Raw genomic sequence first — 27,605 nt, 5'->3', positions numbered from 1 at the left:
TTGATATAAGTTTCTATGTGGTTTACTGCTGGCTGATTTGTGCATCTCCTTTCATCCTTCATGTATCTCCTCTTCGCACCCCTCCATATGCATGTGTGTGTTTGTGTGCATGTGTGTGTTTTTTAAGGGGGGCAGGCACCAAATTCTTATCTTGCCTAGGGTGCCAAATGGCTAGAACCGACCGACTATGATTGTTTGCTTGTTTGATCAGCTCTACATGATGTGAAATTATGATTGCAAATGCAAAAAAAACATCAACTTTCAGGAGTTCTGCCCCACCAATGTCAGAATCAAACCTACTCCCTTGCTCTGTGCATGCAGAATTTTGTAATCACTGATTCTATGTTGCCTTCAAACTCATATTTCTTTTCTCCATCTTTTTAGATTTTGGACACTTGATTAAGTAAATTTGGCCATAAATTTTGCATCACTGGTCATATTCTTTTACTCTGGGCGGCCCCCATGGTTAAATCTATTTTTTTTTTTTTTCTATTCTTCTACTTCTTCTTCTTCTTATTATTATTACTATTATTGTTATTATAGTTCTTTATTATTGTATAATTTTTTTTAAATCAGCAGTTTCATCTTATCTTAGAGTTGTCAAAATTCCCACATTACCCAAAAGCAGCAGATGCTTTTTGTATTGAATCAGATTTATTCCATTAATTAATTAATTAATTAATTAATTAATTAATTAAACTGCTGTTTCATCTCAATATTTGATGCAACATAATTTCTTAATTTCTACCAGAAAATGTCTCACAAACTTAAAATTTGCCATTTAGGTATTAAGAAAATTAGATTTTTAGTATGATGCTTTTTAAAAAATGTTTTCATTCTGGAATATCAGACATTTTTCCCCCTCACACTTATTAAATCCATGCACATCAGCAGCTCATTCTGCAGAAAAACACAACTAATGTTATTTATCACAGCGTTCAGGCTTAGGTTTATTCATGGGAAACATAGAAATGTCCAGAAATTGGAAGATGATTAATAACAAATGACATAAATATGACAGAATGAATGCTGAAAATCCCCAGAGATGACGATATGCAGTGTTCACAGATTTGTGATTTTAATGTCAAACCAAAGAACCAAAGTTTATTCTGTACATTATACGGAAAAAAACACTTTACAAATACTGATGATCATCTGGAGAAATACCATCGTCATAATGGGATTATTTAAAGGCTGGTTTTTGGTTTCAAATAAAGTTAAGAACCAGATGATTCATTTATGGTATTAAATTAGTCACAAAAAATGCAACAAAATTATGTAAGAAATGGAAATAGACAAAAAAGACAAATATCATATATTGTCATGTGATAAATAACAGGTGACTAACGCCCCTCATTTGTGCCTGAGTGCCACCCCCCCCCCCCCCCAGCTTTCTCATTCAAACGCTCCCTGACGTTGTCCAAACGCCCCTTTTATTTAAATATTCATGTTTTTGTAAAATTATTGTATTTGATTCGTATTTTTTTCTTCATATTAGACAAATGGGGCGGGGCCCTAGTGCCCTCTATTGACCAGCCACCCCGCTTATACATCTATGCAAAAGATATTTGACACAACACTAAAGAAAAGCCATGTTAGTTCTTCTCTGAGTTTTTAGAGATTTGATTGTAGGAAATTTATTGTCTGTTTTGTGGTTGTTGTTTTCTTCCTCACAAGTGATTGAACAATGGAAAATAGTATCACTAACTAAATCCACTGTTGTGTTACTGAAGCTAAAGAAATCACACAAATAATGTGACAAATGACCCAGTTTGCAGAAGTTTGGACCAGAGTCACGTCCTGCTTCACCACTAACAAGTGAAAGAACACATGGTGTCTGTGGAACTGGAATTAAAACAATCTCCAGAGGAAACAACATCTGTTTTAAGTCAAAGTATTTACATGAAGACATGGTTCTATACACATTGTGCTGTCCAGCCTTCTTCAGTCGTCTTGTGTTTTTACAGTGCTTCCCATTGGGGTTCCTTCCAGTCCTCGTGGTGTGAATGCTCTATAAACAGGTTCAGTGGACACAGTCAGAATACTAACTCAGATCACTGTTGATGCTGTGCTGCTGCTCTGGACTCCTGCGGTCCAGCTCCTCTGTCCACAAACTGCAGGTTAATGGGTTTAGCCGGACACAGGAGAGTCCTGGTGATGGGCTGGACAGTGGCTCCTGTTGGATCCGGCCTCACTTCGTAATGTTTTATTAACTGCAAATTAAAACATAAGTAGAATGTTGATGTTGTTAAGGGTTAATGAAAACCTGATCAAGAACCTACTGAGTACTTATTGTGCTGTTTGGCTGAAACACTCAGTCCAAAATCAGAGGTCTGATTTGATCTTTGTTTCTGACCAAATGACAACAAACATGTATTTATTTATTGGTTTAATTAACAGGGACATTGTACAATAATTCACATTTCTGTAAATGCACCAGAGTTAGAATAATGACTATTTTACATCTGCAGTCCTTAAACAGATGTTGAATTGTCACTCTAAAAGGCAGCACAAGGTTATAAACATGTAGTTTATAAAACATCAGCTTAAAATACCTACACACAGACAAGTATAATACAAGTTTTACAATACAAAATTTACAATTAATTTACAATTTTATTTCTGTAACTTTTTCTGTTTTGTGATATATTGTATGTCTGTCCTTGGAAATTAAAAAATCTATACATTAGGGCTGTCAAAATTAACACATTAGTGCAGATTAATCCACCATCATGATTAATCTGATTAAAAATTTAACTCCATTAACCCATCTGCAGCGCAGAATGACTGAATGTCTCTGCCAATGCATTTCAGGCAGTTTGTCCAAGTAGAGTTATCATCACACATGTGCAAATGGAAAGTTGATCCAGTAGTGACAGGCAGCAGAACCAACCCATGAAGATGGAAGACACTAAACAGCAGGTTGGTCCTCTGGATGGAAATATGAGGACAAAAAACCCCGAATACGGAACAGTTTCAAGTTGTTTTGTTGAAACTGTTGAAGGTGTTCAATAAATATGTTAAGTTCATATATATTCCTTTCTTTCTTGAGTCTGTTTGCTCATGCAAAATGAATTGTGACTAATATAGATTAAAAATGAAAGATATTTAATCATGATTAATCGAAATGAATCCACAGTAACCCTGTGATTAATCTGATTACAAATTGTAATGGTTTGACAGCACTACTATAAAAAAAGGCTGGGATTGTAACTTTTCCTCAGACTACAAGACTCCTGTGTATCTGTCTTTTTCTTCCAACGTTCCACAACAGACCAACAGAACACAAGCAGGCAGAGCTCTGTGCTTTTGTCCAGTAGTTAGTCCTATTCAGTCCTGCTCTGTATGCAAAGCAAAGCCTGCTGTTTTCACTGAGTTGCAGACATGTTTCACCTGCTAACCTCATCACTGGGAAACATCAGGGCTATTACAGTTCACAAACATTAAAACTACAAGTAACAGTTTAATAAAACAAAGACTAGGGTTGGACACTTAGAGTAAAAAAAATCTGCATAAGCATGCTAGATTTCAAAAAATATTCCAAGGCACACTAGGATTTGTGTAAAAATAAAATGCCTTTATTACTTCATGGCAATCTTTTAAAATGCAGCCAACGTGCTGCGACCTCTGGTCTTCATCTGGGCTTTTTTCACTACGGAGTTACACACCTTCATACAGTCACTTTAACTAGGGTTGGACACACTTGAAACGTTTTTCAGTGTTCAGAATTTAAGTGATCTGTTTGTGTGAATTCAAAGATAAAACATGAACTCATTTCCCTGAGTAAATATAAATACATATGACACTGAACAATGCAACACATGTTAAAACAGAAGAAATATTCCAGTAAAGTCAGCCTGAATTTCTTTGAATATTAATCAGTTGTGGTGAACAAGAATAAAATATGGGAATTTCGATTTGTAATTTATATTTAATGTCATGCATTCTTTTATCATACCATTATCAGTACATTCCTCTTAAGATCTGAAAAATCAATACTAAAACTAAATAAAGATTTAACAAAACTTGCTTAATACTCAATTCTTCAAACTAGATTTCAATTCAAACTGTTTATACAAGCACAAAACCAACTAAAACTAAACTTCCTCTTTTCTCTCCACAGGGTTTACATGACTACTCAGATTTCATTACACTTTAAATGAGATTTTGGATAAAAGATTCAAATTTAGTTTTGTGATAATGAACTAAAAGTGAAAAAAGTCTGATTATATTTCAAATAAAATTAACTGGAAGAAAAAAGTGCACAGGAGCTAAAGTACATAATAAAATATAATATAATAACCATCAAATCCATATTACTGAAGGTGGAAATTTTTTTTTGTTAGACAGTGCAAGTTTCCCTCATTTCCACAAGGAGGCACCAAATACTGATAAAGGTGAAGATCACATCCTCTACATAGGGGTGTCAAACATACGGCCCATGCACCAAAACCGGCCCGCTAAAGAGTCCACTTGGGCCAGTGGCATGGGATTTCTCTTTGTTTTAGTATAAAATAAATAACATTACATGAAACTGTTTACAAACTATCCTTAAACAATAAATGTGAATAATCTGAACAAATATGAAAAACCTGAAATGTCAAAGGGGAAGTAAGTGCAATTTTAACAGTATTCTGCCTATTTCTAAATGTTTTTGTGTCTTTGTAGACCCACTGTGATCATCTGTAAGTTGTAATGTATGTGTGTAAATGATAAACTGAGGCAGAATATTGTTAAAATGGTGTTTACTTCTCTTATGACATTTCAGGATGTTCATATTTGTTCAATTTATTCATATTTTTAAAAGGATACTTTGTAGATGTGAACATTCTCAAAATGTAATTTGACTTTTTTCACTGTTATTTTTTTACTAATCCAACCCATTTGAGATCATACTGTCCTGTATGTGATCTCTGAACTAAAATAAGTTTAACAGCCCTGTTTTACATTAGAACCACAGGTCTGTCTGCTCTGTTGCATGTTTTCTGGTTTTTACTGACATGAAAGAATTCCAGACTAAAACACTGGTATTTATAAATGTATTTGAGGTCTTCTTCCATCGTACTTACTGGTCTACATCTGCAATGACTTAAATAACTACAGTCTCCGGTCCCATGATCTGTTATCTCTACATGTTCCAAAAGACAGAGCAGAACTGGGAAAGAAAGCTTTTCCATGTTCTGCTCTTTCTGCCTGGAACAACCTACAGAAGGAGATCAAACTGAAGGAAATGGTCTCTTTAAATACATTCAAAAGGATACATCTGAATGTAGATATTTTTGATTGAATCAGATTCTGCTTTGAGATGCTTTTATGACAGCACATGACAAAGACAGGGCAGGATTGGAACCACCAACCCTTCAGTTCTTGAATAACCCCCTCTACCTCCTGAGGCACAGCCACCCCATATCACACCATGCGCAAGGGCAACCACTATGTAAATATGTAAATGATATTAAATTTTAATTCTAATTCTATATTTATATAAATATTTATATAAATACCAAATTTCTTACTTTCTATATTTCATTTTTCATCGGTTTGTGGTTTTTCTACCTGTCTTTTTCTCTGCACTTGCTAGTTGTATGTTGCTATTGTAAACTGAAATTTCCTGTCATGTCTTGTCAGATTTGTTAATTATGTTAATGTTTAGTGTTTCATGTCTTGTCTTTAGTGTTTTGTCTTTGTTTGATTTATCACTTTATGTTAAGTTAGTCGTTCACATTTGGTCCTGTCTTGCACTTCCTGTTTTATTTTGTACACATCTCTTCCCTCTCGTTTCAGACCCTGACTTCCTCCATTTGTGTGTTTTCCCACAAGTGTGATTGTTAGCCCCACCCCTGATTGTTGTCACCTGTGGTCCCCTACCTCATGTATAAAAAGTCCTGTCTCCCTTTGTCTTGTGCTAGTTTGTCTGATTTAGTCATAGTGTTTCATGTCAAGCTGTCTACCAGGTTTTTCCATGTTTGTCAAGTTTTTCTGTAAAGAGTTTTTCATAGAGGTTTGTTTGTAGTTTTTTCTATCCTCCTTGTGAGCGCTTTTTGTTAATCACTTTTTTTTACTATTAAAATACTTTTGTTGAAATCTTAAGTTTTTGTGAGTCATGCATTTGAGTCCTCCATTTCACATGTCAAGGAGTTCTAACATTTCCCCACGTTTTAAGACTTTAATTACAGATTTTTTTGTCTGTAAACATGTTTTTTTTTTTCTGCTGCAATGTTTAGTATTTTAACATGGTCGCTGAGGACTTTTGGACCCTCATGTAGACATTTGTAGGTTTTTACTTTACAGCCACACTGGTTGTTACTTCAGTTTCTTTTTTTTTATTGCTGCATGTTTCACGTCCTTGTTTGACTTCTGTGCAGTTTTACATTTGTGCAAACTGAGGACTGTATTGTTTGGTTCCATATTTTGGTTAAAGATTAAGTAGAATACTTAAAGTTCCCTCTTGTAGTTCATTTGGTACTTTGTATAGTGTCGTTGAAACTGACAAACTCGATACACAGAATGGAATGAACAAGTTTTCTGTCTGCAGCTCAGCTGTGTATAATGTGTTTAAATGTCAACTACACACACATATTAGATCTATATTTATATTTTCACAATGTAAATATGTACATAGTATTTCATTTTAATTCAAATTTTATATTTATGTAAATACCACATTTCTTGTTTTTCTTGTTATGTCATTTTTCACTTGTTTGTGTTTTTTTTTTTCTACCTGTCGTATTCTCTACACTTGCTTCTTGTATGTTGCTGCTGTTAACTGTCAAACCTCCCCAAAGTGGGATGACATCTTATCTTACCCTGGACAGAAGGAGGTACATCTCGAGCTCGGCCACCCGTCGACCCAAACATGCCCGGATCCCAAAACCGAAGGGCACTGAGCCAAACGGGTGCTGCTTGGCCTTCTCCTCTGAACCTCGGAGCCAACGCTGTGGCAGGAAGGCGTGGGGCTCAGGGAAGATGTTCTTATCATAGGACACGGCGTAGTGGCACAGGTGGAACAGAGTCTAGAACACATGGAGATCCAGTTACGAATGTAGAACTACAGGCAGCACAGCACACAGGGTCAATTTGACAATATGTATCAGTAAATGTAAGATTACATGTTAAATCCTAGAACTAAACAAAAAATATTTCAATAAAGGCCTTTTTATAACTGGACTTTTATAAATATTGCTTTCATCCTGTGCAGTCATCAGTCATGCACAAACTGAAAAGGACATAGTGTGACTACAGTACAATAAATCTAAATAAATCATTAAATCCAGTCAGAACATTTAGAGGAACCAGCTGACCTCTACTGAAGGGATGACGTTTCTCTGTGTTCAATTAAAACCTGAGTGACAGGGGCATTCAACTATAGAATATTTCACTATTATAATTAGTATTAGAATAATATAAGAAATGACATATTCTGGATTTCTGAAAAAAAAAAAAAAGTGTTAAAATTGTCATTAAAAACTGTATTTCTATGTCTTGTAACATGTCTGACGGGGATTGTGGGAAGGTGGATTGACAAAGGATTACAGACAACTCTCACCTTTTTGGGAAACAGATGATCTCCAACCACTATCTCATTTTCAACAGTGAGGCGGGCGTTTCCTGGCACCACTGGATATAACCTGTCAATCAAACAACACAGTCCTCAGTTTGCACAAGTGTAAAACTACACAGAAGTCAAACAAGGGTGTGAAACACACAGCAATAAAAAAAGAAAGACAAGAAACTGAAGTGACAACCAGTGTGGCTGTAATGTAAAAAACCCCACAAATGTCCACGTGAGGCTGGGTTCAAAAGTCCCCAGAGACCCCCATGTTAAAATACTAAACATTACAGCAGAAAAAAAACATGTCTACAGACAAAAAATATCTATAGCTATTGTCTTAAATAAGATAATTACAGGTGGCAGTGAAGTTGAGACACTTGCACAGGTTTAGTTTTCATCCAATTTACCAGTTGAAAGTATATTAAGGCTTATATTAAAGTTTATTCTGCATAATTAAGAGTGTAGCTGCTTTGAGTGAGGGGTTTATAAAATTGTGAGGTTTCTTAGCTTGCTAACGAACTAGAGAAGATGGTACAAAGTTGGCATTTCTGTTTTCAAACACATCTGTGTGTTAACATTTACAGAGCAGCTGAAATGATGGAATTACAAATTAACATACTGCACTTTCACCGCTGTCTTGTCCCCAGCTCACTCTTGTGTAAATATGGTCACTTCTGACACCACAAACCAATATAAAAAGGCCAAACCTGAGGTGTCCAAACAGGAGTCCCTCAAACAAGATAGAACATCTGTATGTCCACGTTTATACAGTCTATCTAAAAGCACCCATTACAGGACAGTTAATACAGAACTTGTCATATTTTAATATCTCCTATTATATTATTCAGCTCTTCATCGTTAGGGAAAGGTCTGACTTTTTTTTTCGTTAACAAACTGGACCTGAGACACAGAGGAGTGGGTCGGGGAAGAAACAAAAACAGGAATGATCTGAAAAAGATAACACACCTGTTAGCTTGAAAATCATAGTGAAAGAAATGATGGACCACATACTTTATGTGCCTCTCAGAGCTCATATGTTCATCAAAGAAACAAACACAAAATACAACAAAACAAACCAACAATATATTGTAAATGCTCTCTGGGCCTATGATCAGGACTTGTGTTTTTTTTTCTTTTAGATTATTGACCAAATGTTGTATCACATTCATGGTCTCAGGGTCTAAACCCCAGGTGTCAAACATATGGCCTGTGGACCAATACCTGCCCGCCAAGGGTCTAATCAGCCCCTGGGATGAATTTGTGAAATGCAAAAATTACACTAACAATATTAACAATCAAGGATGTCATTTTAGTTCAGGGGTCACATACACAACAATTCAAATTAAAGTGAATCAGACCAGTGAAATACTGTCATAACCTATAAATAATGACTACTAGAATTTTTCTCTTTGTTTTAGTGTAAAAAAAGGAAAATTACATGAAAATGTTTACATTTACAAACTATCCTTTCACACAAATGTGAAAAACCTGAACAAATATGAACCTGAAAAGTCTTAAGAGAAATGCCATTTTAAAAATGTTCTGCCTGTTACTACATGTTTTGTGTATTTGTAGATCCACTATGATCTATAAGTTGTAATGCACATGTGTAAATGAGAAGCTGAGGCATAATAATGTTAAAATTGCACTTATTTATTTTTTTTTAAATCATGTTATTCCGATTTTAAAGGTAACTTTATGATGTAAACATTTTCATAATGTAATTTTACCTTTTTTAATGTTATTATTTCACTGGTCCGGCCCGTTTGAGATCATATTGGGCTGAATGTGGCCCCTGAACTAAAATTAGTTTGACACCCCTGGTCTACACAGTAGGGACATTCCCTGACTAGTGACTTAGTGAGTAGGGAACACTGGTATCACTGACTTTCTAATCATGTTCTAATACAATGTTCAAAATACAGCAAAACGATAGAAATGGTCTCACCGTAGCGTCTCTCTGATGACGGCCTTCAGGTACGGCATGTGTGATGTGTCGTCACTGGTCGGTATCTTGTCTCCAGGGCAGACTTTTATCACTTCCTGGTATAACTGCTCTTGGATCTCTGGCTCCTTCGCCAAATGGTACAAAGACCACGAGATAGTGTTGGATGTCTGCAACAGAGTAGAGACACAGACACTTACCTCCAGTTTATTGTCACGTCTGAGCTTTTGGTTTCTTCTAACTCAGGGGTGTCAAACTCATTTTAGTTCAGGGGCCACATTCAGTCCAATATGACCAATATGAGTGGGACCAGTAAACTAAGAACATAATAATCTATAAATAATAACTCTAATTTTCTCTTTTGATTCAGCACAAAAAAGTAATATTATGTCTGAGCTTCTCATTTACACATGTACATCACAATTTACAGATCACAGTAGACGTAAAAAGGCACAAAACATTTAATAACAGAATATTGGTAAAATTGCATTTAATTCTATTGTTTGTGGATGTTCAGGTTATTAACATTTTATGTGAAAGGATAGTTTGTAAATAATAATATTTTACATTTTTCTCACAAAAACAAAGAGAAAAATTTGGAGTTATTATTTATATATTATTGTTCAGATATTTTACTATCTGCTATTTTATTATGTTATTGGTCCGATCCACTTGATTGTTAATGTCTTCAGAGTAATTTTGCATTTTCACAAATTCACCTCACAGACTGGATTGAACTCTTTGGTGGGCTGGTTTTGGCACCCAGGCCGCATGTTTGACACCCCTGTTCTGTGTGAGGTCTGATGTCTTTTGTTGGAATCTGTGAGCATGAGTCTGCACTGGTGTAAACTCTATGAGGAATGTGGATCGCAGTATTCACGACCCAAACATGTCATGACTTCATTGTACTCACTGTGTCGACCCCGGCCAGCAGGAGCTCTGTGATGCTGCCCAGGATCTCAGTGACCGTCATCTGTTCACTGAGCAGCAGGTGGGTGAGGTATGCTCCCTCCACGTTCTGGTCCAGGTCCACTTTCTCCTGGAGCTCCTCGATTTTTTTCTGCACCAGCCTCTCAGCTACAATAGAGTAGCGGATGGATGGATGGATGGATGGATGGATGGATAGATGGAATGTGTTATAAACATGATCACAGAGCAAACGATTTGAATAGTTCCATCCCATCCCAGGCCCTCCCCTTTACCCCCACCCCTCCGTTTTGCGCGTACACCTGAAGGGGTAGTGTTGTCCCGATTCTCAGTTAGACGGAGGGGAAGGGCTAAGGGGGAGGGCTGTTTAGCTCTTGAAACAGAGATTTTTCAGGACCACACTACAAACGGAGGGGCAGGAGAATTTTCCCAAAATTCTGTTCGAATCATTGGCAAGATGGAGGTAAACACAGCCAAAAAGTGCAACAGTGTGATGAAAGAAACACAAATGTATGTATTTTCTTTGTAAACAACTCAATCTTGATCGACCGTTAAATGTCATTTCAATGTGTTATAGATCGCATTTCTGTGGTTTATAGTTGATAGCCGTAAAAAGATGACCAAAATCCATGGAACAGAGATAGTTACAGCTACTGACGGCATGGGGAAGACTTTTGGAAACAAAGTTTTCGGATCTGTTAATAGCTGCATCGATGACTGATGATGATGTAACAGGTTGCGAAGGGTTGTCCCATTTCATAGGAGAATGTTTCAACCCCTACCCCTTATAGCTCAGGGTAGGGGTCAGGGGGAGGGCTAAGGGGTGAATTGGGATTGGGCCTGAATATTGTAAATATTGTGTCTATTCATATTTTATGTCTTTTTTAATCCTACTTAACTCTATTCTCGTCTCACTTTTGTAAAATTACATATTCTATTTTCTTATCTTATATTTAATTTTTGTAATTTTACATTTGCTCTATTTTTGTTTTCTGAAGTATTGGAGTTTTATTAACATTGTTGCACTGATATTTTTTTTCTTCTTTTCTCTTCTGCCTTATCTCACTGTAACGAACTGTAGATGTTTGCTAAAAACCATAAACATCCTGTAAGAACTTCAGTTAATAAAAACAAATCTTTATAAAAAAAAAAATATATATTGCACTGACTACAGTAGCACACCTAATTTCACACGATGACAATAAAGGCTCCTCTAACATGTTTGATTCCCATGATTCCAGGGCTATAAGGTAACGTTGCTTACCCACTTTAAAGAGGTAGTCCCAGGAAGCCACAAACCGTTTCCAGAAGGGGAGGTAGGGCCAGACGGACTTGGGGAAGATGATGACAATTTGGGAGAGCTGGAACATTTCTCCCACGGACAAGATGAACTTTTCAGTTTCTTCAGGCACATCCTCATTCATGCAGCCCATTCGAGTCTCAAACAGCACAGAACAGATCCCTGCATGGACAGAAAGAAAAGATGAGACATGACAGAACAGAAAACAAGTGTCTTTATATTACACCTCTACAGGAAACATTTACTGTATGTAACCAAGGTGTAAATTTAGAATAGATATGAGTTTTTGTTTGATGCTCAGGTAAATAACTAGACAAAAACCATAAGCATATCATTAGCATCATAGCATAACTGCCTAAGTCAGTGGTTCTCAAACTATTTACAGTGGAGTACCCCCTGAAAGATACTTTTTTTTAGCCAAGTACCCCCAGTTCTTCTTCAGCATTACTGACTGAAAAAATTAGGCAAAATTTGTTACCGTGCCAAAGGTGTCTGTTTTAATTTTTAAAACTTAGTAAACAAACACATATATATAACTGTAACACATTAAAAAGAACACATTTTTATAAGTAAATTTTGTGTGCAAAATATAAACTGAAAAATGATTAAAAAAAAAAAAAAATTGGTCATTAATTAATAAATGAACATTTCATCAACTAAAAATAATTACGTAATTACTCAAATTAACTCATCTTGAATAATTTAAATTAGAAATGTTCTTAAAATGTGATCAAAGCTTAAACAAGATGACTGACAATAAAACTAGGAGTGTCAATTTTATTATATGAATGTATTTATTGTGTTTTATATTATTTCAGCATTATTTATTTTATATTCAGTACATGATAACTTATTTGATGTATTTTTCCCCCCAAAAAAATTCAAGTACCCCCTGGGCTTCTTCCAAGTACCCCTGGGGGTATGTGTACCCCATTTGAGAAAGACTGGCCTAAGTCATACACTACAGACAAAAGTATTGGGACACGTTGAATTCAGGTGCTTCTTTTCTAACAGGGGTCTGGGATACAAAACAATAATGACAAATGTCATAATATAGTTTCATATTGGGATAAATACCATTTCATTGGTTAGTTTGGTTTAAATTCTTATTTTTGCTTCCAAAATGCCTCAGAGATGATTTTTACTTAATTTTTCTTTTAATCCATGACTATGATTTTAAATGTTCTACCTCTAAATTTCTATTTCTATACATATAAACATCTATATTAATAATCAATATGATATTTATCACAATATAAAACTATAATATGACATTTTTGTTGTCTTGCAGCTCAGACCCGTTACAAAAGAAACACCTGAAATAAACGCGTCCCAATACTTTTCTCCATTTGAGTATGAGTTAGGCACTTACACTGTGAGGCTAACGATATGCTCAAATTCACAGCCCATGTCATCAGTATGTCCTGTTTTGAGCATCTTTTTCAATTGCTTTTACATCATATATTGACTGCACTGTATTACACACTTTGATTACTGCTGTATTCATGTAAAAACATAAACACCTACCTGCGGTTAGAAACACTACCACTACCACTCCTCTAGCAAATCTGTGCAAGTTTATATCATGTCAAAACAGGAAAATGCATTCCCAAGATACTGTTACAAATATGGAAGAACCAGGGATGTCAAACTCATCTTAGTTCAGGGGCCACACACAGCCCAGTATGATCTCAAGTGGGCTGGACCAGAAAATAATAGCATACTAACCTTAAAATAATAACTCAAAATTTTCTCTGTGTTTTCATGCAAAAAAGTAACTGTCCTTTTAACAATATTATCCCTCAACTTCTCATTTACACATGTGTATTACAACTAACGCAGTGGATCTACAAATACACAAAACATATAGTGATGGGCAAAATATTGTTAATATTCCACTTATTTTTCCTGTTTTTTCAAGTTATGTTTAGATTATAATTTTTTTGTGAAAGGATAGTAAATGGAAATGGAAACATTTTCATCAGATAATTTCCGTTTTCAAACAAAAACAAAGAAAAAAATGTGTTTGTCCACTTGATATCAAATTGGCTGTATGTGGCCTCTAAACTAAAATATATTTGACACCCTTGACTATGAGTATCTGTTAATATTGCAAATTCATGCTGCGGGCCGGATTGGACCCTTTGATGGGCCAGTTTTGGACCACGGGCCATATGTATGACACTCCTGCTGTATCCTTAAAGACTTTATTTCTACTTATTTATTAGGGACAGTGCATATTAATGACCATCTACAACAAGTGCAGCTGTAAATACGCCAGACTGGAGCAGCAGTGCTACTTTCCATCTGACTCGACTTTATTTGTTGTTCTATTTGTTCAAGCTACAATAAAGAGTCAATGTATAGTGAAAGGCATACGAACAGCTTTGTCTACAAACATATACAGGGTGGGGAAGCCAAATTTACAATATTTTGAGGCAGGATTGAAAGACAGTGTATGACCAATTAGTTTATTGAAAGTCATGAGAATTTATTTGCCACAAGAAAATTTACATCATAGAAAATGTTTTTATTCTATGTGTCTTCCTTCTTTCTCAATAACTGCCTTCACACGCTTCCTGAAACTTCCGCAAGTGTTCCTCAAATATTCGGGTGACAACTTCTCCCATTCTTCTTAAATAGTATCTTCCAGACTTTCTGGTAATAGTTTTGCTCATAGTCATTCTCTTCTTTCCATTATAAACAGTCTTTATGGACACTCCAACTATTTTTGAAATCTCCTTTGGTGTGACGAGTGCATTCAGCAAATCACACACTCTTTGACGTTTGCTTTCCTGATTACTCATACGGGCAAAAGTTTCTGAAAAGGTATGGCTAATAGTGTTAGGTATGATTATGACATCAATATATGATAGGTTTCAAAACAATTGACGTAGTGCCTGCTGAGAAAAAACAACTAAATGCTCATTGTAAATTTTGCTTCCCCACCCTGTATATAACAGGTATATACAAAAGGAGAGACAAGGCAGAGCTCGGCCCATCTTAATAAAACATGACCTCTGAGGATTGGCAAAATTTTGTGTTTATAATAATGAAAATACCTTTATCGCCACGGATCATGCAAAAAAAAATGTGTTCATTATTGATTCATAATTCATGCATTAGGGAGACTCACCCCATTCAATAAATAAGTTAATGTCAACATAAATGCATAAATTCAATGTTATATTTTGAACTTCTGATGATGAAGACATTAAATAATATAGATCACACACAGCTTATGTATTCATACAACTGGAGCTGTTAATCAGAGAAGCAGAGCTATAAAATCAGTATTAGTGAAGAAATACATACATACTTATTCGCACAGTCACAAAAATATCTGACACATAGCAAGACCCAGCAAGCTCTTCAAAAGGGTTTGTGAAATGCTCAGGTGAATGTTCCATCTTGTCCAGACTGGAGCTGAAACACCAAACCGAGTACATCACATAACACAATCCCAGATACCAGACCCTTACACTTCACTAGATAGCAACTAGCATTTATTTGTATGCATTACTAATTACACTGCTGGTTACTGACACGGTTAGTTGTTTATCCTATGATTAGCAAAGAAGAACCTATCGAAAAGGTCTCCAGCTATTCACACTCAAAAGAGGAGAAAACCATTATATTTCAGAAGCTGAAAAGAGGAAAAGTCTGGCATTGTTACTTAAAAATCCTCAATAATCCTTACTAGCTAGGCGTACTATTCTCTTCAAATGGAAGGACTCATCACCTCCAACACCTGATCAATGGAACAGAGACATCATGCTTAACATATAAAGTTAGAAAAATTTAGGTGCACCCTAAATAACTATCAATAAATTTTCCAAAATATGGAAGCCTCTTTTACACTGCGTGAATATGTTGCCTGGCCTGGAACTTTAAACACATTTTAGGTGTTTATATTGTTATTGGCCTGTTTTGTTTATTCATTTATTTCCTTTCTTTCTTTAACAGTACCAGAATGCACTGTCTTGACTGTCTTTATGCATGTCTTGTTTGTATTGCCTTTTTTTTTTTCCTTGGGTTCTGTTCATCATGTTTGGTATCAATCTCTGTATCATGAATACATTACTTGAAATTATAAATGTTATACTTGTTAAACAAAAAGTTCTATAAATACAGCTAAAAAAATCCTCAATAATAAAATAACATATTGTCTTTTTCTTAAATCAGACAGTTATTGCAGTTATGACTGAATGCTAAAATACTAACAATATACAAATTATTGTGATTTGACCTCCTGAGACCCAGGAAAGAACAAGTTTTGGCTTTTTTTTTAAAAATTAAACAATTGCCTATATTGGAAACATCATGATGCAACCATTTTTTCAGATGCATTTTTAAAAAATTTTAATGGAATAAAAGTTTTTTGGGTATTTTTTGTATAAAGCTGTGAAACTCTTGTCCATAAACTTGGACAAAAAACCCATAGCTGGGTCTTAGGAGGTTCATTTTATTAACCACATGTTGATGGGTAAAAAGCTGTCACAATGACCCTGATTAAAGGTCTTCTCCTGTTCCTAACCCTGTCTGCCAGTGACTGTTTAATACAGCAAGATCAAACACACAAATTATTTCACAGTATCTAATCAGTCAAGGCCAAAGGCATGAGCAGCTGTGTCAAAGGCAACACCCTCACAGGTTCCTCTACATAATAGCACTTTGCTCCACCCACACAGAGAGGTCAAGGACTGGAAAAAGCTGTAGTAAGGCCGAGAGCATTTCAGTCTGCAATATAAGACAAGATAATGGCTAATATGAGACATTATATCAATACACCACCTATTGAATTAGAGGAAAGCCAAGTCTGCAAAGAACACAGAGAACAAAAACAGCAGTGTGGATGTTCTGCTATAATACTGTTATGGGATCTCTGGGATGAAACACCAGTTTTGGGAGTTAGGAATGTTAGCAAGCCTCTTTGTGAAACTGACACAAACAAAAGACTATGTGACCTGCAGTTTTCTTTCACTTGTTCAGTTCATTTGAGTTTATTTCAAATATGCAACAAAACAAACAAAAACAAGTGGTTCTAGGCACAACAAACCCCGCCCCTCGAACGTATTGTAGCTTATTTTGGCATCAATCCAGCTGATGTCATCATGTCTACGAGTGTGCTGATGTCAGCAGATCAGTTGCCTCTATATATGTGCCAAGTTTGAAGTAAACAGAAACAAATTTGAAGTTTTTATAGAAATTTCACAAATTATAGGTAAATGGGAGAAGAAAAAAGATTTTTAAAATTCATACAAAATTTGAACTGTGACCTACTTTTCCCAAAATGTAATCAAATCTATTCTGGGTCACTGGCAATCTATAAACCAAGTTTGGTATGAATTCAACCTACAGTTTTGCTGCTAGAATGTTAAGAACCAAACACACAAACAAACCAAAAACGACCAAAAATCATACTTTAGTGCCTAGAAATAAACAGATTTCAAGAAAACATGAAATCTTATGCATATACATGGAAACAAAATATGACTTCATTTGTATGTTTGAACAGGAGTGGGAGGAAGTGTAACTTACAAATGTGTGACAAATCAAAATAATGAAAATGTTAAAACTAGGAAATGAGGCCTGACTGTTGTCTGCTTACCTTCAAAAGCAAATTTGTAGAGCTCTGTGGTCACGTCATGGACCATCAGCCCGTGACCGCTGGTTTCCCTCAGCCAGGCCACTCTGTGGATGAAGTCTGTCACCACCTCATTGATCGTATTCGAGTAGGACGAGACGTGTTTGGGCTTCAGCATTCGAGGGTTCAGGATACTGCGGATGCGCTGCCACTTGGCACCCATCCTACAAACAGGATTCACAAATGAAAACACTAAACTGCATAGAATAGAATAGAATAGAATAGAATAGAATAGAATAGAATAGAATAGAATAGAATAGAATAGAATAGAATAGAATAGAATAGGCCTTTACTGTCATTGTGTGTACAGTGAAATTAGGAGGGGTCCAATGAAAGTAAGGGTCCAATCCAGCCTGTGGGATGAATTTGTGAAATGCAAAAGTTACACTGAAGATATTAAAAGGACTGGTGTCAAAAGCATTTTAATTAAGGTTCCACGCACAGACACAAACAGACCAATTTGATCTTATGTGGGTCAGACCAGTATAATACTATCATATTAACCTATAAATAATGATAACCACAAATGTTGTCTTTGTTTTAGCATAAAAAAGTACAATTACACAACAATATATATATATATATGCAGTATATATAGAAAAAAATGTGGACATTTACAAACTATCCTTTTACAAAAACATGTGAATAACCTGAACAAATATGTACAACCTGAAATGTCTTAAAAGACGTCAGTGTAATCTTACCAATATTCTGCCTGTTATTAAATATTTTGAGTATTTTTAATTGTAATGTAAGGTGTAATGCACATGTGTAAATGATAAACTGAAGCATAATATTGTTAAAATTGCATTTATTTTCATTTTCATACATAATGTAATTTTACTTTTATTACTGTTATTATTTTACACTTCAGATCATATTGGGCTGAATGTGGCCCCTGAACTAAAATGAGTTTGACACCGCTGACATAAAGTCGTCAAACTGGACTGATCCCTTTAATTGCTCAATGCTCAAGAGGGGTTGAATATTAGCTTAAAATATATAAATTAACCCATAAAGACCCAGTGCTACTTTTGTGGCAGGTTCCAAATTATTTTTCCTAAATGATTTATCAACATTTATTATAAAGTAATCCTCCATATTTTACATTTTTCTTGTGAAAATCAGGTGTTTTCCTCTATTTAATTTACTGATCATGTAGATGTTCATAAAAGCTCAGATTAAAATTGAGGGTTATCATATCAGAAAAAGAGAAAACTGAAGAAAAGTTACTTTTTCAGGCAAATCTATCATGAACTGAACATAAACCAAGTGTGTCCATCCACTGTCATTGATTAAATTCCATGGGTTTTACTGGTGAATCAATGTTGTAGAAGATGACGGTGTTTCCATGGTAACTACAGAGCCTCTGAACATCCAAATGGGTCATATCTGATGACCATGAAAAGACGACTAACTATTTTACACCAGTTATTTACATGTATCAATAGGATTAGTGGATCAACAGGTATAAAACAGTTCATCATGGATGTTTGGCTCTTTATGGGTTAATCTTCCTTCATCTGTGTTGTCTGTCTGCACTGAAGAGGTACGTTGTTCTCCAAAAATATCTGAGAAAAAAACCTCAGTGAGTCACATTGTTGTAGTATGTGAAGAGAATTCAAACTAAAAGCCACAGAGGAACTATTAATGACCAGACTGGTACTTTTTAGTCTTTTCATACTGTAATGAGTTCAGTATGTTTAGTAGATTCACTATAAACACTGGCTAAACTTGGTGGAGGCAAGAAGACAAAGACAGCTGTCGTGTGACTAAAACTGACAGCGTGTTTTTTTTGTGTTCTGGTCTTACAACATTCAATCATGACATGCTGACAGGACTGAATGCCTCCAGCTGCTTATTAAGCAAACAGATTTATGGTCTGAGTCTGTATGGATGTGACTACAGTGAGTAAAAGGTGCCTTAAAGGAAAAGAAGACGCCTCCAAACGAAATAACCAGAGAACAATGTAGCTCTTCAGTACAGACAGACAAGACAGATGAAGGAAGATTAACCCATAAAGAACCAAACATCCACCAGTGACCAAAACCATCTACTGATCTAAACTGTTTAATTCCTGTTGATCCACTTATCCTATTGATACATGTAAATAATTGGTGTAAAATACAGTTTGTCATCTTTTCATGGTCATCAGATATGACCCATTTGGATGTTCAGAGGCTCCATAGTTACCATGGAAACACAGTCATCTTCTACAATAGTTATTCACCAGTAAAACCCATAGAGTTTGATAAATGACAGTGGATGGACACACTTGGTTTATGTTGAGTTAATGATAGATTTTACCAAAAAAAGTAACTTTTTCTTCAGTTTTGTTTGTTTCTGATATAATAACCCTCAATTTTACTCTGAGCTATCTACATCTGTCTACATGACAGCTATCTATCTACATGATCAGGGAATTGAATTTGGGAAAAAAACAGATTTTTTTTCTGAAAAAAACAAAAATGCAGAGGATAAAATTACAATAAACAGTGATAAATCACTTAGGAAAGGTTCAATACAGAGAAAAATTTATTTGGGAATGGCCACAAAAGTAGCACTTGGTCTTTATAAGGTAAGATAAGATAAGATAAGATAAGATAAGATAAGATAAGATAAGATAAGATAAGATAAGATAAGATAAGATAAGATATAAGACCTTAATTATCCCACTGCATGGAGGTTTCACAATTAACAGCAGCAACACACAACAAACAAGGGGAGAGAAAAACCACAGGTAGAACCTCCCCACACAAATGAGTGAAAAATGATATATAACAAGAAAAACAAGAAATGTGGTATTTATATAAATATTTATATAAATATAGAAATGGAATAAAAATAAAATATTATTTACATATTTACATTGTGAAAATATAAATACAATATGTGTGTGTTGTTGACATTTATGTAAAAATGCCCAGTCTGTGGTGTCAAATGGCTTTTGGGCATCAAGACCTAATAAAGTTGCCTGTTCTTTATTCTTTTGTATATGACTGATCATGTGAAATGTCCACCTAATGTTGTCTCTGGTCTTTCTTTTTTTAATGAAAGACCAGACATGTATTATGTCTGGAAGAATGTGTTCTGTTTTTTTGGCTAATATGGACGTAAAAATGCTGTAATCCTGGTTTAATAGACTAATTGGTGGGTAGTTTAAACAGTCAAGCTTGCCTTTCCCCTCTTTTGGGATTACTGTAATTATTGTCTCTCTCCATGATGGTGGAATTTGTCCCCTGTTCAAAACCCAATTAAATGTTTTTAGGAGAAGAGGTGAAAGTTTGTGTTGTTGACATTTAAACACATTATACACAATTCAGCTGCAGACAGAAAATTTGTTGGTTCCATTCTGTGTATTGAGTTTGTCGGTTTCAACTACACTGTACAAAGCACAAAAGAGGGAACTATTCAATATTCTGTTTAGTCTTTAACTAAAATTTGAACAAGTATTATGGTGGTGATACAGAGTGCAAGACCTTCCAGCCACAGACAAACTGATGAATGAAATAGTTTGACCAAACAGTGCGAGATGTTGTTGACTCACTCAGTCAGGGGTCCGTGGGCCTGGTTCCTAAGCTCCCGGTAGGTCCTCCAGTGGGGCATGTCAGTCCGGACCGGGTGTCTCCCCTCCTGCCTCAGCACCTGCTCTATCAGGTCGGCGGTGGCCACGTTCACAACAACCAGAGGACCGTACTTGGACTTCCACAGCGGGCCATAGATCTTACTGTGTTCGATCTTTGAACAGACAGTGTGGGTTAGTGTGTGAGCTGTTCTTTGGTGGTAAACAGATAAAACAAATATTCCCTTGTTAACAGAACCGCAGGAAATTAAAGATGTGTAGGAGTTTAGGTCATGGGTCAACAACATTTGCAATTTAAAGAACCATTTTAGGACAGAAATAGAAAAATAAAACTGTCTGGAGCCAAAAGATACCCTTATACACTGGCAAAAAAAAAGTCACACATGTAATATTTGACTGCACCACCTCTGGTTTTGATTACAGGAGACATTCTTTTTTGCCACATAATACATCTGTAGCGTCACAATAGAGCTGCATAATATATCATTTGAGCATCGTCATCGTGATAGACGTGTGTGCAATAGTCACATCGCAGGTCCTGTAATGTAAGAGGGAAGTGAACACAACGTGCTCTCATCTAAGTTCAACCTGGGTACCTAACACACACTACGCACAGTGATCCACCAATCACAATCATTCTTAATCAGTTTGGAGTGAGTTGCTGGTAACAACATTGAAAAATGAGCAACGAGCAAGAGAAAATCACCGAAAACGAAGACTTGGTGCCAAAAAGAAAAGCAACGTCAGTTATCTGGAATTATTTTAGCTACAAGAGGGATGACACTGAAATGTGTTCTGTGTCGACAGTGTCTTACACCTGCTGCCACAATGAGAGGAAATACAGCTAATTTGTTTGACCATTTATGTCAGCACCACACAGCTATTATATCCTCCTGAGTATTTTTTCATATCGCAATATATATCGCAGGGTTAAAAAAATTGCAATGTCAGTTTCTTCCAATATCGTGCAGCCCTATGTCACAATAAGGTTTGTAATATTTTTGCCATCCATAGTTGTGTTAATTTTTGATTATTGATGATGAAGAATCGGATCGCTTCATCAAATGTTCATCACATCCTAAACTAGAGTCTGGACTTTATCAATCAATCAGCTTTTGTTTATATAGCACCAAATCATAACAAAAGTTATCTCATGACACTTTACATATAGAGCTGGTTGAAACCAGACTCAAGCCAATTTACAGAAACCCAACAGAATCCTCCAGAAGCAAACACATGGAGGCTAATCCATGTGTGGAAATTATGTCTCATTCTCCCTGAACTATTCTGTAACAAGCCTGATGATCCTGATCAATCCTCGCACTGTCCAATCTGTTTGACATTAAAGAAATGAGAGGACACTTAATGGTATCAGTTAGAATTCAATAATACGGTGGCCAACAAGGGCCAAACACATTGCAACAGCCCAATGCGTCTCAGTTAGAGAAAACAGCAGTAAGCACAGAAATGATGCAAATTCACAAACTCAAACACAAGTCTAAACACACCTGACGATCACTATCAGGCTTCTGCAGAGCTTGATGATAGGCTTATCATTTGAATCAGGTGTGTTGGAAGAGGGATACATCTAAAACATGCAGGACAGTAGCCCTCGAGTTCCAGGATTGGACACTCCTGCTTCATACCTTCAAATATAGGCTAGCTCTAATAAACAATAATTGGGGATAACTGTGTTGTTATCAGTACTGCGACATGCCGTGGTGTAACTGTGTTCTGAAGTGTCTGTCATTGCCTGTAGCGTCTTTTCTGTTGTGATTGTATGAGTCTGACAGTTGCCATAGCCACAAAAAGTACTTCTGGATGAATAATAAACTAAAATAACTGAACTATTACTGAAACTTAGTGTGCAGAAATCTGATGTGAATGTATGTAAAGCTCTGACCTCTGCTCTGTCTACATGATGTGTGAAATAACTTCATGAGTTATTACACTATAATGATATATTCACTGACTCACGCTCACTTCATTTATATTTTCTACAAATATATGAAAAGTGAAAGCATTATTATCCCGCTCCCTCGAAGGGGAGGCAAGGGATATTGTTTTTGGTTCGGCTTGTTTGTTTGTTTGTTAACACTTTAGCAGCAAAACTGGTGGTTGAATTTATACCAGATTGGGTTTACAGATTGCCAGTGACCCAGAATAGATGTGATTACATTTTGGGAAAAGTAGGTCCAAGTTAAAATTTTTTAGGAATTTTTAAAATCTTTTTTTCCCCCATTTACTTAAAATGGGCAAAATTTCAAATTGCCATAAAAACGTAAATTTTACCTCAATTTACTTAACACATTGCATACATATAGAGATTAATTTTAGTATCAGTGCAAAATATCTAAGTGATAGCTTGTTTTGGAAATCTTTTGCTATGTTTTTAAATCTTTTTCTTTTCCCGTTTACTTATAATGGGTGAAATTTCAAATGTCTATAAGAACATCAATTTTGTTTTAATTTGCTTCAAACTTGGCACATATATAATTTTTATATTTAGCAAATATTGAATATGGATGAAAGAGTTGATTGATGCCAAAAAAAGGCTCTGTTCCAGGCAACCCATAACTCATGTTTTTCCAACCTTCTACTGGTGAAAATGCACTGGAATTACTTATTTTATCTTCCTGACCCTGCATTGTAATTTCGTTCCGCAGTGCATCTTGGATGTAATTTTGCTGAATAACAATAAAGTGATCTGAGCTCCTCTTTGATTATGCACCGTTTTTCCTCCCCTGTTTCCCTCAAATAAGCAGAGAGCAAACACGTCTGGGACAGAAATAACTGTAAATGAGTATAAGCTCCATACGGTCCTCCATGCTGGTTTGTTTACATCTAACTACCACAATTCCTCGCCCTCAGCCAGTTTAGCGTGACTTGCCTGGAACATTACAAAGTCATGAGTTGTGGCTTGAAGTCGTGATTTACGGGCTCAAAATCCTGCCTGGAACACAGCATAAACTACAGTATATGCGAGGGGCAGGGTTTGTTGTACCTGACCCCTGTTGTGCCGAATTCTACCTCCTGCCGAGAACTGCTCCTCCTTCCTAAGTCAGCCATGAAGAGGCCAATGTGCACCAAATTCACCCTGTCACAACTTTTTCTCCTTTCTGACTGTAGGGTATGAAATTAATTGTGAATTATTCAACCTCTTAACACTATCATAGCTGTGTAGCAATTAAGTAATTAATAATATTGTAAGATATTGCAGTTATGGTTTTTATCTGTTTAAAATTAAAGAATCTACAAACTGTAAGGTATATAAAACCTTTTCAAGATAAATCTTAGATACACAACACACAAGATATGTAACAATAAAAACAGATACTGCCGAAAACTACATCACTTGCGCCAGTTTTCGGCAGGGAGCAGAATTCGGCGCCAGATACTACTGAAAACTGCATCCCCTATCAGAATAAGACTGCAAAACCAAAGGAGTGAAATGACTTGAGCAGCTCATATTTGGAGCTATTCTGGTGTGACAGGGTGAATTTGGTGCACTTTCTCCTCTTCATGGCTGACTTAGGGAGGGGGAGCTGTTTTTGGCAGCTGCTGCGCGATGCAGTTTTCGGCAGGGAGTAGAATTTGGCACAACAGCCCCACCCGTTTATAGGTTATTCTGACCCACTTAAACCCTTTAATGCATGAATTGTGAGAACCTAATTGTGTGAGTGTTGAGTGTTTTTATTCCTCTTTAGGCATGAAAAAAAAAAAAAAAAATGCCATTGAAATAGTTATTTATGAACCTATTTTTCATGGAGTTGCAAAAATGCCTACTCAGCTGGACACCATGTGTTTCATTTTTGAAGCAAAGAAACACGTTTTTACTGATACACTGTGTGAAAACTATGAAATAATTTTTTTTACAGGGTGGGGAAGCAAAATTTACAATGAACATTTAGTTGTTTTTTCTCAGCAGGCACTACGTCAATTGTTTTGAAACCAAACATATATTGATGTCATAATCATACCTAACACTATTATCCATACCTTTTCAGAAACTTTTGCCCATATGAGTAATCAGGAAAGCAAACGTCAAAGAGTGTGTGATTTGCTGAATGCACTCGTCACACCAAAGGGGATTTCAAAAATAGTTGGAGTGTCCATAAAGACTGTTTATAATGGAAAGAAGAGAATGACTATGAGCAAAACTATTACGAGAAAGTCTGGAAGATACTATTAAAGAAGAATGGGAGAAGCTGTCATCTGAATATTTGAGGAACACTTGCGCAAGTTTCAGGAAGCGTGTGAAGGCAGTTATTGAGAAAGAAGGAGGACACATAGAATAAAAACATTTTCTATTATGCAAATTTTCTTGTGGCAAATAAATTCTCATGACTTTCAATAAACTAATTGGTCATACACTGTCTTTCAATCCCTTTCAATCAAAATATTGTAAATTTTGCTTCCCCACCCTGTAAATGTTGTTAATCTGATGTTTTGTCACATTTTAACAAACTCTAATACTAGTTATTACTCATTTTATGGAGATTATATGCAAAAAAAAGACCCAAAAAATTAATGTTAATGACAAAGTCTAACAACAATAACAACCGCCTGATTTACACTCAAACATGTTAATGCAGATCAGGTTTATCAAGAACAGTAAAGTTACAGCCAAGTATGAATTGCAGTGTATGGGATGACGCTTAAGTGTCCACTGTGTTGGCTGATATGGAACTAAAACAATAAAATCTTTGGATACACAAGAGAACAGCTGTAGAATAGCTGTCCACTGTAGTGACCACTATGTATGAAAGGGTTAATTCAAATTGTTCTGTATGTGACCCCTGAAGTAACATGATTTTGACATCCTTGACTGTTAACCCTTTCATGCATAGTGGTCACTACAGTGGACAGCTGTTCAAAGGGGTTCTCTTATATACTTATGGATTTTGTTGTTTTAGTTCCATATCAGCCAACACAGTGGACGCTTATGTATCGTTCCATACACTGTAATTCACACCATTACTGTACATTTGCTGTTCTAGATAAATCTGATCTGCTGTTACATGTTTGACTGTTAAAAAAAAATGCTAATTGTTATTAAACTGTAATTAACAGTTTTGTTTTGTTTGTTTTTTTGCATATTATCTATATGCAGGTATTGTTAAAATGTGAGAAAACATCAAATTAGCAGCATTAAAAATGTTTTTTTACCTCATAGTACATCAGTAAATACATGTTTCTTTGCTTCTAAAATTAAATGCATGACGTCCAGCTGAGTGGACATTTTTGTAATTCCATGAAAAATAGGTTAATTAAAAAAAAATTCAATCACATTGGGGTTTTTTTTCCCACGCCTATAGAGGAATAAAAACACTCAAGAAAAAACTCTTGACTGAGGTTCTCATAATTCGTGCATGAAAGGGTTAATATCTTAAGGGTAATTTTTGCATTTCACAAAGTCATCCCACAAGCCGGATTTGGACCCTTTGACGGGCCGGTTTTGGCCCGCGGGCCGTATGTTTGACACCTGGGTCTTAGAATAACACTTCAAATACTGAACATGAAACTAAAACTACAGCTAAGCCCTCTCAAACTGTTTGCAGGGCTCCATGTGGGTATATTTGTAAACATGTTTAGTGGTTTTTTTTGCAGAAATCTCGGTCAGTGCAGATTGAAGGTGAAAGGTAACCTGAGTGCACCAGGAAAACAAACAGACCCCCCCCCACAGCCCCCTTTCCTCCTAAACCCACTTACTTGCATTTGCTGCGTCGTTTGGAAGTATCCCTTCACAAACAGCCAGTATAAGCTGGTCGGGAAGCTCGGTCCGGGCAGATCGTCGATGGTTTTGGGTTTGGTTCCGTGGCCCATCACGGTGCTGCTGGTGGACGCGGGGCGGTGGACGTCGTCTCCCCGGTCCGTCACCCTCCGGAGCCCCTCTCGGTGTGGACGGCCCATCCGCCACCCGATGTTGGACACACACGTCCTCAGCATGTTGACGGTGGAAATGTGTCCACGGAACGGGACCGGTCCTGTGCGTGTCTTCAACAGCTGATCGTGTTCAGCTCAGACTAGGAGACAGCTGTGGACTTAGGACTGTACTAAGACTAGTGCGGTGTTCCTGGTCCTTTGTTGTCCTCTGTAGTCCATGTCCTTTGTTTGTTGAGGATCAGGTTTTGGCAGAGCTGACTGTCACACATGCTCACAGTCAACTATTCACAAACTCCAATGAGAAACGAGCTTTTCCGGTGGTGTTTGTGTCTGTGCTACTGTAAGGAATGGCATGTACAGGAAACACTCATCTATGGGGGTCCGTATGTTCAGTGGCGGATCCAGAAAAAATGGAGGGGGGGGGGGGGGGGGGGGTTATACTTATGTGATATCCTTCTCCAAATTGCTTGCTTTGTTTACAAAACATACTATATGCATTACAGTCAGGTGTGTATGTGTGTATATATGTAAGTATATGTGTATGTATGTGTATATGTGTGTATGTATAGATCTGTGTATGAATATTTACATATATGTTATTGTATTATGTCACAAGTGTCAAAATATGCGGCCCGGGTCCAATTTGGCCCCTGGGATGAATTTGTGAAATGTAAAAAACATTATCATGAAGATATTACCAATCAAGGATGTGAAAATCATTTTAGGTCTGTTCAATCTGAAACGGGTCAGACCAGTAAAATACAA

General features: G+C 36.3%; 1 protein-coding gene across 1 annotated transcript; it reads right to left on the bottom strand.

Annotated features, from left to right (window-relative positions):
- Nucleotides 1-932: 932 nt before the first annotated feature.
- Nucleotides 933-27,196, bottom strand: cyp27a3 (cytochrome P450 family 27 subfamily A member 3). The gene is made up of 9 exons (XM_030125713.1): nucleotides 26,667-27,196; nucleotides 20,919-21,109; nucleotides 17,336-17,535; nucleotides 11,689-11,886; nucleotides 10,411-10,574; nucleotides 9,501-9,667; nucleotides 7,547-7,628; nucleotides 6,807-7,013; nucleotides 933-2,213 (listed from the first exon to the last, which is right to left on the bottom strand). The coding sequence occupies exons 1-9, from the start codon at nucleotides 26,901-26,903 to the stop codon at nucleotides 2,055-2,057; spliced, it is 1,605 nt and encodes a 534-aa protein (XP_029981573.1). The 5' UTR covers nucleotides 26,904-27,196; the 3' UTR covers nucleotides 933-2,054.
- Nucleotides 27,197-27,605: the final 409 nt, after the last annotated feature.

Source organism: Sphaeramia orbicularis, chromosome 21 (genome assembly GCF_902148855.1).
Source record: "Sphaeramia orbicularis chromosome 21, fSphaOr1.1, whole genome shotgun sequence".
Classification (NCBI taxonomy): Eukaryota; Metazoa; Chordata; class Actinopteri; order Kurtiformes; family Apogonidae; genus Sphaeramia; species Sphaeramia orbicularis.
The sequence above is the reverse complement of the archived record's forward strand: the minus strand, read 5'-3'. Positions and strand labels throughout refer to the sequence as shown.